This window comes from Populus nigra, chromosome 3 (assembly GCF_951802175.1).
Source record: "Populus nigra chromosome 3, ddPopNigr1.1, whole genome shotgun sequence".
In the NCBI taxonomy this organism is placed as follows: Eukaryota; Viridiplantae; Streptophyta; class Magnoliopsida; order Malpighiales; family Salicaceae; genus Populus; species Populus nigra.
Window position 1 is genome coordinate 17088096 of NC_084854.1, and position 12469 is coordinate 17100564.

A 12469-nucleotide genomic window follows, 5' to 3' on the forward strand; every position below is an offset into this window, starting at 1 on the left:
CTAATTTTAGCATGATTCGCTTAGGTTACTAGTTTTAAATAAATTATTCTCGTTCTTGATTTTGTTTTTTCAAATTCCAAAAAAAATCACAAATTAATTTCAAAACCTTTTTTCAAATCTATTGGAGATGAAATTAGAAAAAATCTTTAATTTCATAAATTATTCTATATAAAATAAAATTAAATAAAAATAAAATCTTAAGAATAACAAAGTTTATGAACTAATTTAATTTTTTAAAAACCAACATGAATTATGTCGCACACACACCAATTGTTACGTGAAAGGAATGCTGGCACTCTTTCAATTCCGCTATAAAAGCAAGATTTTGGCTATCAAAACCCTACTTGAACTTAGCAAATAATATCTACGTGCTTCTAGTTTTTTTTAATTTACTCATTTACAAAATTAATATCCTCCCTTTAATGATATCTAATAACTAAAAAAAAAACATAAGTAAAACACAAAAGAACCCTTAAATCAAAGCCAAAGCTTTTAAAATTCTAATAACAATGAAGTAATTTAATTGTTTTAAAATTAAATCAAAGACTAAAATGTCCTTTGAGCAAAGCTTAATATTTTTTTCGCTTTCAATGGAAACAAAGTAATTATACTGTATAATAAAAATATATAAAACCTATTTAACCCTGTTTATTTTTATAATGACTAATGAATTTAATGAAAAAAACCTTCATGCCCCTAAAACAATGAAAATCACTTAAATGTAAATATGTCCACAGTAAAATCCTGATTAGCTTTAAGCTTCTTCTTTTTTATAATAACCGACAAAAACGACGTCGGTTGCAGTGTTTGCTATAAAGGAAAAAAGGAAAAGCTAGAGCAATTCAATTCTGTTCCCTGAGAAATCAAAACCCTAAAAAAATGGGAGGCAAATGTCCAAGCAGGAAGGTGAAGAAGAGAAGATACTCTCACAAGACGGCTCGTCGCTCCAAATTCCTCCTCAAAGATATCCTCTTTCTGAGTAATAATCACTGTTCTTAAGGTTTTTTGTATATTTAATTTTGTGTGTCTACTGTTTCCTTGACTTGATAATTTTGATTCACCCGACGATGCGGTATATGAGGAGCTGCAAAAACCTGATGGAGAGATGAAGTCAATTTTGCCTCTCGACGAGGATTTACCTGGCATGGGCCAATATTACTGTCTCCACTGCGAGTATGTAATTTTATTTATTTATATTGTAAATTCAGTTGGGTTTTTATTTTTTCCTTACCTTTTATCAATTAATTTGGGGCAGCCGCTACTTTGCTAATGTGACTGTGAGGGATGAGCACTTCAAGACCAAACGTCACAAGAAGCGGTCAGTTTTCCCGTTTCTCTAATTTTGTTGTTGTTGTTTGTCCTTTCTGCTATTAAAATTAGAAAGCTACTGTGTTATGCACTTCAAGTTTGTTAATGCTAACGCAGAGCAAATCCCTAAATGGTCTAATGTGAGGATCTAGTAATCTTCTGCGGTCTTTGGGCGCATGAGTTAATAGAGCTTTCTTAATCAATACTAGCCACATAAAGGATTGGATTAATTTTTCCCATTGGGTGCTTATTATGAATACTTTGATCTTCATATCCTGGTTAACTAGACCATGTTTTCCTCCCAGATATTAGCTGGTTGAAACCGAGACTGGTCTCCTTAATTTATCTGCACAACTCAACTGGTCAAGTCCATTTTTTTACCACAATCCACATATCTGATTTTCATTCCCCACAATGTTGAATTGAGTCCAAGACCTTTTTCACCTGCTAATTTTAACTACTAAACCTAATGCTTGCCCATACATATCTTAAAAATAGAGGACAGGGTACTTAGTCTGATATTGATTTTGCTGAATGCAGTGTGAAGCAAATGATGGGACCTGCACCACATACTCAACTCGATGCTGAGTGGGCTGCTGGAATGGGTGCCCCGGATAATGGTCTTAAGCTTATGTCCATGTGAGCATCCTGTTTTTGGTTTCTTTGCTGATACACTAGTTTAGATGACAAGTAAATTCAAACAGGCCTTCTTTAGCTGGAGGTTATTTTGTTTTGTAACAAAGGTCTCTGCAGTGGTATTTCCCTGTATTGCTGCCAAAGTAATGGCGACTAGCTTTCTTCAGGGTCTGCTCTGCTACTATATATATCTGATAGTTTAGGGAGAATCGGGATTTAATCTTGAAACCTTATATCCGAAGGGAAGGCCTGATACCTTGGCCAATTGATGTTATGTGGATTTTACATCCGGGCATATTGATTGGTCATGTGATCATAACTTTACAGGGAATTCTATATAAAAAAAAATGTGATGAGAAATTTTTTCACCATTGAATTTTCAAACAAACGGTATTAACTGCATCAGCGGAAGTATTTTTTCCATTCATCTCCAGGTCTGAAAATACCTGTTGTGCGACATTTTGTGGCTGTGCCGGGTACCAGTTCTTTGAATCCATTAGAGTGATTTATGTATTTATCAATGGGGATTATGAGACGTGTCCTTTAATTGCCTTGATGATCTATCATTAAAAAAGAGATCGCAAGAGATTCAAGTGAAATGGGAAATCGTGTTTCATTGAGTCTTTCCCCAGTAGAAAAGGCAGAAGAAGCAAGTGAAATTTTAGAAAGTGCAGACCCTTCTCTGATTATCAAGCTGCACGTCTGCCCTATCCATATATCCAACTCTAGTTTTAGGATTTTTCTTTTTTTAAAAAAAAATTTGCGGAACATGAGAAACAGGAAAGGAATCTAGAGCATTCTCAGGATTAGAGAATGTTATTGGAGAATTGCAGCTTTTATAATTTCGCAGTACGTTTTGTAAGGTGAGCAAGCAAGAAAATTAAATGGCATCTATATGCTATATAGCAGATTAGGTATTAGCCCTTGAGTTTGTAGTTTGACAGCAAACCTCTCGCAATTGCATGAAACTACATGAATATCTTATGTTGTTTGGGTTTGTTTCATTTTCTTTCAATCAATAATTAGCTTGCTCGAATTTTTTTGTCTGGGAAAGGTGGAAGGTCCCAGTATGGTTGATGATTGGTTCCTGTTGATGTTTGTGAAGTAGAAACAGTAGTTTAAGATATAAGATATGGGTTTGTCCCTGAAGATATGACAGACCCCTCATTTTTATTAGCAAAGCATGCTCCCAGAATGCCAGACTTGCCAGTATATAATCAAAAGTTTTGATTACAGTAGTTTTGTTTTTTTTCATCTTTCTGTCTTGGTTTTGGGATTTAAATTCTGGGCCCTTCTTATCGTATATCTGTTTGTTCTGGCCCTTTCTCCTTATCATATATACTGGCATTCTGGTTGTGGCTTTTGGCGGGTTGCTTTTGTATTCAAATGCGAGGTGGGCTGAGGGTGTCAGCTGCATCCACGGTCACAATTAGAAGACCTTAGTAATAATTGTAAGACCAATGGAGACTTAACAGTAAAAGAAAAAAAAAACATCTTTTCAGAGACCAGCGCATGCTGTAACCATAGGTATCACCTGATTCCTGAATGCCAAAACATTTTGACCTCTTTATGAGCAGTTCATTGTTGCAGAAACGTGAAGATTACTATCATTTCTTCCTGATACTCTTGTCTCTCCCATTGTTTTCAAGTACTTGCAACTTCCAATTCAGACAAGAAACAGCTGTTGAAGTCGTTACATATTAACAGAGAGTCATCATCCAGTGTCCCTCCAAAAGCATAATGCTCTCGAGCACTTGAAAACAAGAGCGCCATTAAAGCCCATCTGTGCACGCTAGCGTCCTTGTATTTCTTTAATGGAAAGAGATTGGGTATGGCCCGCGCAAAGAACGCAAGGACAGAGCATCCCATGAGGCCATGATCTAACTCTCTTATCATCTCCCTTGCTGTCATTTTCCAAATGCCATATCCTAAACTTTTGTCTCACGCTTGTCCACCACCACCACCCCCAGCTTCTACTAATGTTCGAAGGAGCGTGGTGTATTGATTTCAACGAGGTCCCCTCTTTGGGGTAGTACTTGTCCTTGTTTCGCATGGAGCTATCTTGTCCTTGAAAACTCAAATGACACACATGTGCAACCAACCGCCATGTGAACTTTGACACTCGATAATTTCCTTCCCCACAAACCAAATCATAAATGGATACGCATCCTATTAAGCTCAAGATTGGATGATTTCCAATCGCCAGGAATATGATCGCCTCAAAGTTTGGATTGTGATGCATAATTGTCCAGCACGTCATTAGTATTCAGGTCTACATCCGTTGCCACTGGGTCCATTCGTGTTCCGTCAGTAAGTCGGAAAGTAATGGAATCATGGCATGCATGATAGCCCTTGTAGCCTAATTGCACAAACCCTTGATCATTGTTGCAAATATGATCAGGATTCCTTGCATGAATTGATTGACATTTGAAAGCAGACACTTTTTGTGATGGGAGCACATTTCCTAATCGTACAGAAAAAATGCAGGGAATGCCTTGACACCTTTCTCTCAATTATTTTCCAACATTGGGCATCTTTTTGTGAAAGCAGGTGCGACAAACCACATGCACAAGGGATGCTTCCATGAATTTCAATCTCGTGGAAGTATTCATCATTATCATTTACTCGGAAAGATTCATAAGATTATAAAATTTGTGGTAAGAAAAAAGAAGATAATAAACATACTATACTACTATACCATAGCATTAACATCGAAACAAAAAAACCCAGAAAATCACTAGGGGATGCATGGGATATACTCCTCTTACTGGTGTTTTCATTTAATCAATACTAGCCTTCCCTCTCATCATCATCTTTAGGTCTAGTTGAGGAACTTGAACCTGAGGTCATTCCAATGACTTCGCTATGTGTGAACCTTTGTAACTGTATCATGCGGGCATAGCTCCCATCAGGATAATTTTTCAAAAGATGCGAGTGGGATCCTTGCTCTGCTACTTTACCATCATCAATTACAGCAATGACATGAGCATTTCTTATGGTTGATAGCCGGTGTGCAACAACAATTGTGGTCTTTCCTGAGCAGGCACGATCCAGGGCTTCCTGGACAGACCTCTCAGACTCAGCATCTAGTGCACTTGTTGCCTCATCGAGTAGCATAAGCCCAGCCTTCCTTATTAAAGCTCGAGCAATGGCAATTCTCTGCTTCTGTCCACCAGATAACTGAACTCCCCTCTCCCCTACAAATGTTTTGTACCCATCTGGTAATGCAGATACGAACTTATGGGCATTGGCCAAAGTAGCGGCTTCAATTATTTCAGCCTCTGTTGCTGACTCATTCCCGTATGCAATATTTTCATAAATGGTAGTACCAAAGAGGCATGGCTCCTGGGGGACTATTGCAATGTGCTTTCTCAGGGACTTGAGATTGTATTTCCTAATGTCCTTTCCATCAATCATCACCCGCCCAGATGATGGCTCATAGAATCTCTGTATGAGAGCAATGACAGAGCTCTTACCACATCCACTAGGACCCACAAGGGCAAGAATTTTGCCAGCTCGTGCACGAAGATTGAGGTCGCGGAAAACTGGAATGTCAGGGCGAGTGGGATAAGAAAAGTCTACATGCTTTAGCTCAACTTCTCCACGAAGACGATCAGGAACAGGGGTGGCATCAGGATCATCAGGTTCAATTTCAGTTTTGCGGTCAAGCAGGTCAAAGACTGAGCGCATGGCTCGACCACCCTTAATGAAGTCAGGAGCCAAGGTTAATGTTTCAGCTGCACCATTGGCAGAGACCATGAGGACCATAAAAACTCGGATTGTGTTTGAGAAATTGGAGATTCCATGCTTCACTAGCCAGGATGCATACCAAAGACCCAGAGCATAAGAAGCATAAAGAGAAAACTGTGCAATCCCAAATCCACTTCCTGCAATCTGTCCCTTCCAAAAGCATCTCCGTAAAGGAGTTTCGAGATTGGTAGAGAAAAGACCCACTATTTTTGCCTCAGAATTGAAGGCAGCAACAGTCCTCATATTGGCTATGGCCTCTCCTGCCAGTTGTGTGGCCTTGGAATGGGCAGCTTCTAGGTCTCCCGAGAAACCATTCATGAACATTTTCTGTTAACAATTAGGGGCAGACCAAAAAAAGTTCATTAAGTTGAATTATTTTTCATACCTAACAAAAGAGCTGAAAATTTCAGATCATATCTGGTTTTTACAGGAAATAGGAACTAATTTTATTGCATGAAACATCATAAAACCATTTGGATTTGTCTGTGAATGTATGGTACTCTTCAGATGGATCATAAAATGATTAAATATGAGTACCATTTCCCTTGCTATAACTTATCACGTTCCTCCTACATAATTCTTTCAGTATTGTTGCAAAAGCCTCGATTGAGTGACCAGTTTGTGTTTACAGTAACTTCCCTATAACCAGATTACAAGTGAATTACTCAGGAACTGGTCAGAGAAACAAACCTGTAGAACAGTGGCTGCAACAACCAAAGGGAAGACAGCAATGAGAACAAGGGCAAGGCGCCACTGCAAAACAAACCCTGCAGTGCAAGCAACTAGCATGAGTGCTGTATTCTGTACAATCACTGAAATTCTGTCCCCAATGGCTGATCTGACGTTGTTTGCATCAAGAGCCAATCTTGCTGCAATCCTAGCACTCTCATTTTCCTCCTGATCAAACCATGCCATTTCATTTTTTAGCACTGCTGTCAGCATTTTCTCCCTCACTCGTTTTGTAAGGTTTTCTCCCACAATATCCCAGAAGGAATGCTGTAGTGTATTGAATATCAGTGCAGCTGATGAGAGCCCGATTAGCAAATAGCAGTATTTTGCAATTTCTCTGCTCATATAATCATGGTTTGGATTATAGTAGACGCTAAGTACAGCACTGAGAACATATGCAAAAAAGGCGCTAAGGGAACCACAAATAACAGACCCAATAGAACCAACCAAGGCATAGACCCATTCAGGAGAATTCATCTTTGCAAGGCGCCAAAAGGAACTAGCTTGCTCCTTGAAAGCAAGTTTTTCAAGTCGGTAATTGGGGAATGGGGCATCAAGGGAGAGACTAAAATCGGAGGTAGAAAAGTCAGATAGCCTGCGTGAGTATGGTGATCGGCCATATGATGAATTACGGGCAATTATTGGTGAGCTTACTGAGTTCCTTGCACTAGAAGGCCTGTAATAAAGAACCATGTTAAACGGAAAACTCATGGCTTAGTCCATAACAACATTCTCACATTTTAGGAGCCAAAGAAATACCAAAATAAAAGGAGCAAGAATTCAAAAGAGGAATCGGAGACAAAAGTTTATGGAACTTACCTTGCACTACTCTTTCTGGCATTGTTTAGAGCTGTTTCATGTGCTGCCTCCTGCATTCTAATGAGCTTGGCATACACACCATTTTCTCCTTTTGCAATGAGCTCATCATGTGTTCCTACTTCACTAACACTACCTTGCTGGAGTACAGCTACAAGGTCAGCCTTGCGTATGGTGGAGAGCCGATGGGCAATGACAAGAGTAGTCCTGCCAATCATAAACCTGTCAAGGGCTTCTTGCACTAGCTTTTCTGACTCGGAATCTAAAGCACTCGTTGCCTCATCTAAGAGCAAAATTGCTGGGTTTTTCAGCATAGCCCTTGCTATAGCTACTCTCTGCTTCTGTCCTCCAGAAAGCTGCAGTCCTCTCTCACCCACCTGCAATTTCAAATCATTTTATACATGTGCCATATGCTCTTTTGAATTTCAACATCAGTTTTATCAATTTCCAATATAAGTATAAAAAAGAAACAAAAACTGAGAAATTGTACTCCAAAATTGGTACGGATTGAAGAAAAATATTTTGATCATCATTCCTTTTCAATTACTCAGCTACTGGTCAAAGCGTAACATGATTACTTTTTCAGGCTAATTGTATTATCACAGAGACATAAGCAGAATTTTCTTGAAGTTTATTTCTTCAAATTTTCCTCTAGGTCCATGGTAAATTTAGACTTTCTTCCCGGTTATATGTTATTGTTAATTCATTTTGTTTTTCCTTGAAAGATATTATTTAGCTTATAATCTAGCTGATTAACTAATATCCAAATGAGGAATTTCTTCATGAACATTAATGCATTCTTCTTTAAGCTTCTCGTTCCCACTTGTTGTCTTCAAGTAATCATCGACCCCCAATGTCAACATCATAGAGATTCCTTATTGGCCTTCTAATGATTTTGAGTTTTATATAAACTTGAGAATTATTTATTTTCCATGGGATTAGATTGGCATATTTAATGATGACATCATGCCCTCCATTCTTTAAATATTGTCTTCTTCTTGACATATCCTCTTTCTAGGTTTATTTCGTCCTTATTTCTGCATAAACATATAAAACCTTACACATGCACATGCAGTGTTGACTATAACATGTTACCTTCTTTCAAATGCATGCCTGACCACAACGCATTCTCACATTGACTTCTAATAAGAAAATGGACAAGGTTAGGTTAAGTTTTTGACCAAATAAACCATTCAATCTCTGAATACTTTACTGTATTGTGGTGGCAAGTTATATGGCATAAAAAAAAACATAATCTAACTGTGATTCGCACTGGCTACTGGTCAAGATCTATCCTTTCATTTCACATTATGGAATGACCACGTCTACCCCACCTCCCCCAACAGCCACAAAATCTAATATTTTACCTTGCGTAGGAGAGCTCTTCACTTGTGTACTTATTATATATATATATATTTTTTAAGGAATTAACTACCTGCTCTATTCAAATTAATTAAGGGATTTAAATTCAGATCTTCCAAATTTTTTAAAGGGAACAGATAATTATGAGAGCTAGTTCAATAGGTTCCTAACGAGGTTTGACAAGTAGTTGGTTAGCTGCCATTGTCAATTTCTTACCCAGTATTCACAGGTTACTGCATCTTTAAAACTAACTTGCCTGAGTGTCAAAGCCATCGGGTAGCTTGATAATGAACGAATGGGCATTTGCAACCCTGGCAGCTTCTTCTATTTCAACTTGATCTGCATCAGGCCTTCCCAATAGTATATTTTCCTTGATGGTTGTTGCAAACAAGGCAGGCTCTTGGCTAACTAGCCCTATTTGTTGTCTCAGCCATCTCAGCTTTAATGTCTTAATGTCATGCCCATCTAGCAGTACTTGTCCTGCAAAAAATTAATTTTATTAACAGAACACTTGTGCTAAAACTTTCAGATCCACATGGACTAGTTGAACTCAAGAAACAAATTTACTTCAGTTGGCAGTTATACATCAATTCTGCCAATCAAAACATTGACATTTTTCACAAGTTGTTGTCCACTCTTGTTTTGTTTACTAAGAATGAAACTGTGGCACAATTTACCTGAGTTGGGATCATAGAATCTCTCAATGAGCGAGACTACAGTGCTTTTACCAGAGCCACTGCTGCCAACCAAAGCTATGGTCTTTCCAGCTGGGACATTAAGCGAAAAATTGTTCAGAATTCGAGCATCTGGTCTTGAAGGGTACGCAAAATCTATATTTTTGAGCGCTACAAGCCCAGTAACTGATTCTAATTCCAGCCCAGATTCACTGTTTCGGTCAATAGCCGGCTTATGATCGATTATTCGGAAAATTTTTGCAGCTGCAACTTTTGCTTTGGCAAATGCACCCATGCTAGGGATAGCTTGTCCTATACCTCTGCCAATAAAACAAAACTTTAGCCAAATCAAATTTGATTTGATAAACGTATCAAATTATAATTCCTGATCACATGAGGTAAAATCAAGCACTTACAATCCTCCAATCATAACAGCAAACATGGTAGCTATGGCTAGACCTCCATTGGTATAATGGTGTCTAACAAGATAACCTCCATACCAGAGAAGAAGAGCATAGCAACAGAAAACAACAAAGTAAGTTGCACCTAATCCCATTCCCTTTGAAAATCCACTCTTGTAACCAATCCTTTGAGAAACCTTCAAAGCTGACGAGTAGGCTTGTAATGCTCTTGATTCCCCAACAAATGCCAAAACAACCCGGATTTGGACAATCGTCTGCAATTTTGCTTCCAATTAGCAAATGCCCAAATACAAAAGAGAGAGAGGGTCTCACTAAGTGAATTTAGCTCCCATCTTCTACAAATTGAAAGTAAGTGAATCACAAAGTAAACTCGTCATTTTTTGTTACCTGCTCAACAATGTTTCCAGCCTGTGATAAAGCTTCTTGGCTTTTGCCAGAGAGCTTGGCTAATGTGGTGGTGTGGATGGCTCCAATTACAGCTATGAGTGGAACCACTGCCAGAGTGACCAGTGCTAATTGCCACACAGCAGTAAAACCCACCACAAATCCAGAAACAAATGTTGCCATGTAGTGAATAAAATTACCCAACTGCACAAAAACCAAAAAGAAGAAGGCATTTTTAGTCAAAAAGAGGCCTAATTAGGAATGATGAAACAGGGTTTTTCTTGTTCTGTTTTTACCTTCTCACTGATAGCATCTTGGACCATCACTGCATCAGTGTTGATGGCAAAAACAACGTCTGATGTCCGAACTTCGGTGTCGAAGTATTGAATGTCCTGGTTTAATGCCGCTTCTAGGTACTTGATCCTCATCCTTGTTGATTGCCTCTCTCCAGTCCACATCCAACATGATATTTCTGTGTCCAAAATTTAAGCTTTCTTTCAATTCCATTATTATCATTAGCATGCATATCGAAACAAACCAAGAAACCGCAGCAGAACCTACCTGCCCATGATGATGCCCAAATTGCAGCACCAACAATAAGAAAGTAAAATGCGTACTGCAAAATTCAAAACCACAAAGTTACATTATTATTCTTGTTTGTCAATATGTTAACATAAAAAAAAGGATACTGCTTTCTTTTTCTTTTTATGATTTTCTTTTTGTTTAAATTAAGTACCTTCAAAACTTCTTGCATCATCTTATCCATGTTATTGGCATTAGAACCAAAAGAGTTAACAAGATCGGCAAAGAACCGAAGAAAGAGAGGTAACGAACATCCATGTACAAATGCACCCATTGACCCAATTCCCATCAACACATAATCTAACCCATCAGCAAATCTAAACAGCTCTCCAAACCCAGCTACAGCCACATCACCCGGCTTCTCTCCGTTACCTCCACCACCACTGTTACTAGAAGTCCCATCTTTCTTTGGCTCTGTACTTTCCATTTCTCTTCTCTCAACTACACTTTCTTGTTGTTGGTATGTGGAGTTTGTGTTTAATGTTCGAGTTGGTGTGGTTTTAAAGGGATGGGAGTGAGAGGAGGGATCAGGAGGAGGCTCGGACACGAGTTCAAGGCCTTGCATTTCTGACCATTTCCATTGTTCAATCGTCTTTATCTCTAGAGACTCTTGTGACATTTGCAAAAATTCTCTCTTGGTAGCTACCTAGCTTTATTGAACAAACAAACCCACCTCCTCCTCTCTCCTTTCTTATCGCACTTTATCTGGCTTTTGTGCTTATGTTCTTTTATTTTCCCCCTTTTTTTTAATTAATATTTATCCTTTTACCCTCTCTTTTAGTCAAGTCTCATGTTTCTTACTTCATCCTCACTGTTCTTTTCTCTCTCTTCTCGTTCTCCAGTCTTATGGCCAAAGACATTCTTCTACTCTTTGCTTTTTGCTTTTTGCTTTTTTTTCATGCTACAGTTTGAAATCTAATTCCAAAACTGTTCAGGAGTTAAAAACAAGGAGCTATAAAATGAAGATACTTAGATTTTCTTCTTTTTTTAATATATGGTAATATGAAATATCTTAACAGCATATAATATATAATTAAACATTTTTAATAATAAAAGCTGCAATTATTAACATGTACGAGCATATTCTAAATCCATCCTCCAAATCCAATTAGAGAGAGACAATCTGATACTGAAAATAAAGGAAGTACATCCGTGTAACCACAGAGGAAGTAGAGGGAAACAGCATGAGGTTTCCTTAAGCTTTGCTTCTGGTGTAAAAAACACACAGAAAGGGACAGATGCTGAGATTAGAGAGAGGGCTTTCCCACCCGACAATCAACACTGTGTGAAAGCTGGAGATGGGGTTTTTTAGTTTTTACTACGCTCGTGGTGGAAAACCAGCAAGAGACCTTCCACTCTAAATTTATTATACTCCTCCAATCTTTATGTAGTTTCGTTATTAGTGTTATCCTTGTTTGTTAGTATAATAATATGCAGAAGAACCGATTGTTCAATTCTTTAATTTTGGCTTCTTCTGCAAGTTAGGTTAGGACTGTAAAGCGTGAAAGATAAAAAAATTTCTTCTCTCTGGCCGTCCCTTTACCTCTCTGTCTTGTCTCTTGCCTTTAAATCCGGCGTCCTTCCCTGCAATCTGCAGAGGTTTATAAGACGTTCCCTGCAATAGATTTTGTTAGGGAGGTATAATCGTTTGTTTGTTCGATTGAGCGATTTTTTGCAACAGTTTCGTAGGATTAAAGTAGTGTTCTGCCGCGAATGCTTTTCAAAGGGCGGCGATTTATTTTTTTAATTTTTTTCATGGTAAACAAACAAAATTCAGCAGTAAATCCCTCCTGTAAAAATTATTTT

General features: G+C 38.2%; 2 protein-coding genes across 2 annotated transcripts; one reads left to right on the plus strand and one right to left on the minus strand.

Annotated features, from left to right (window-relative positions):
- The first annotated feature begins 815 nt into the window (after positions 1–815).
- On the plus strand, positions 816–2948 carry LOC133688775 (uncharacterized). The gene is made up of 4 exons (XM_062108386.1): positions 816–1173; positions 1256–1318; positions 1849–1947; positions 2522–2948. Exons 1-4 carry the CDS (start codon positions 1106–1108, stop codon positions 2562–2564), a joined length of 273 nt encoding a protein of 90 aa, XP_061964370.1. The 5' UTR covers positions 816–1105; the 3' UTR covers positions 2565–2948.
- Positions 2949–4509: 1561 nt separating this feature from the next.
- On the minus strand, positions 4510–11548 carry LOC133689805 (ABC transporter B family member 1-like). Its single transcript, XM_062109857.1, has 10 exons — positions 10818–11548; positions 10643–10697; positions 10378–10553; positions 10085–10285; positions 9692–9951; positions 9279–9595; positions 8858–9081; positions 7243–7616; positions 6385–7099; positions 4510–6021 (listed from the first exon to the last, which is right to left on the minus strand). Exons 1-10 carry the CDS (start codon positions 11280–11282, stop codon positions 4735–4737), a joined length of 4074 nt encoding a protein of 1357 aa, XP_061965841.1. The 5' UTR covers positions 11283–11548; the 3' UTR covers positions 4510–4734.
- Positions 11549–12469: the final 921 nt, after the last annotated feature.

Coding starts and splice junctions, on each gene's coding strand:
- LOC133689805 (XM_062109857.1), bottom strand. CDS start 11,282: ATGTCACAAGAGTCTCTAGAGATAAAGACGATTGAACAATGGAAATGG. Junction 10,286..10,377: donor AAGATGCTATCAGTGAGAAG/GTAAAAACAGAA, acceptor GTTTTTGTGCAG/TTGGGTAATTTTATTCACTA. Junction 7,617..8,857: donor CCGATGGCTTTGACACTCAG/GCAAGTTAGTTT, acceptor TTGAAATTGCAG/GTGGGTGAGAGAGGACTGCA.
- LOC133688775 (XM_062108386.1), top strand. CDS start 1,106: ATGAAGTCAATTTTGCCTCTCGACGAGGATTTACCTGGCATGGGCCAA. Junction 1,319..1,848: donor ACCAAACGTCACAAGAAGCG/GTCAGTTTTCCC, acceptor TGCTGAATGCAG/TGTGAAGCAAATGATGGGAC. Junction 1,948..2,521: donor GGTCTTAAGCTTATGTCCAT/GTGAGCATCCTG, acceptor ATTAAAAAAGAG/ATCGCAAGAGATTCAAGTGA.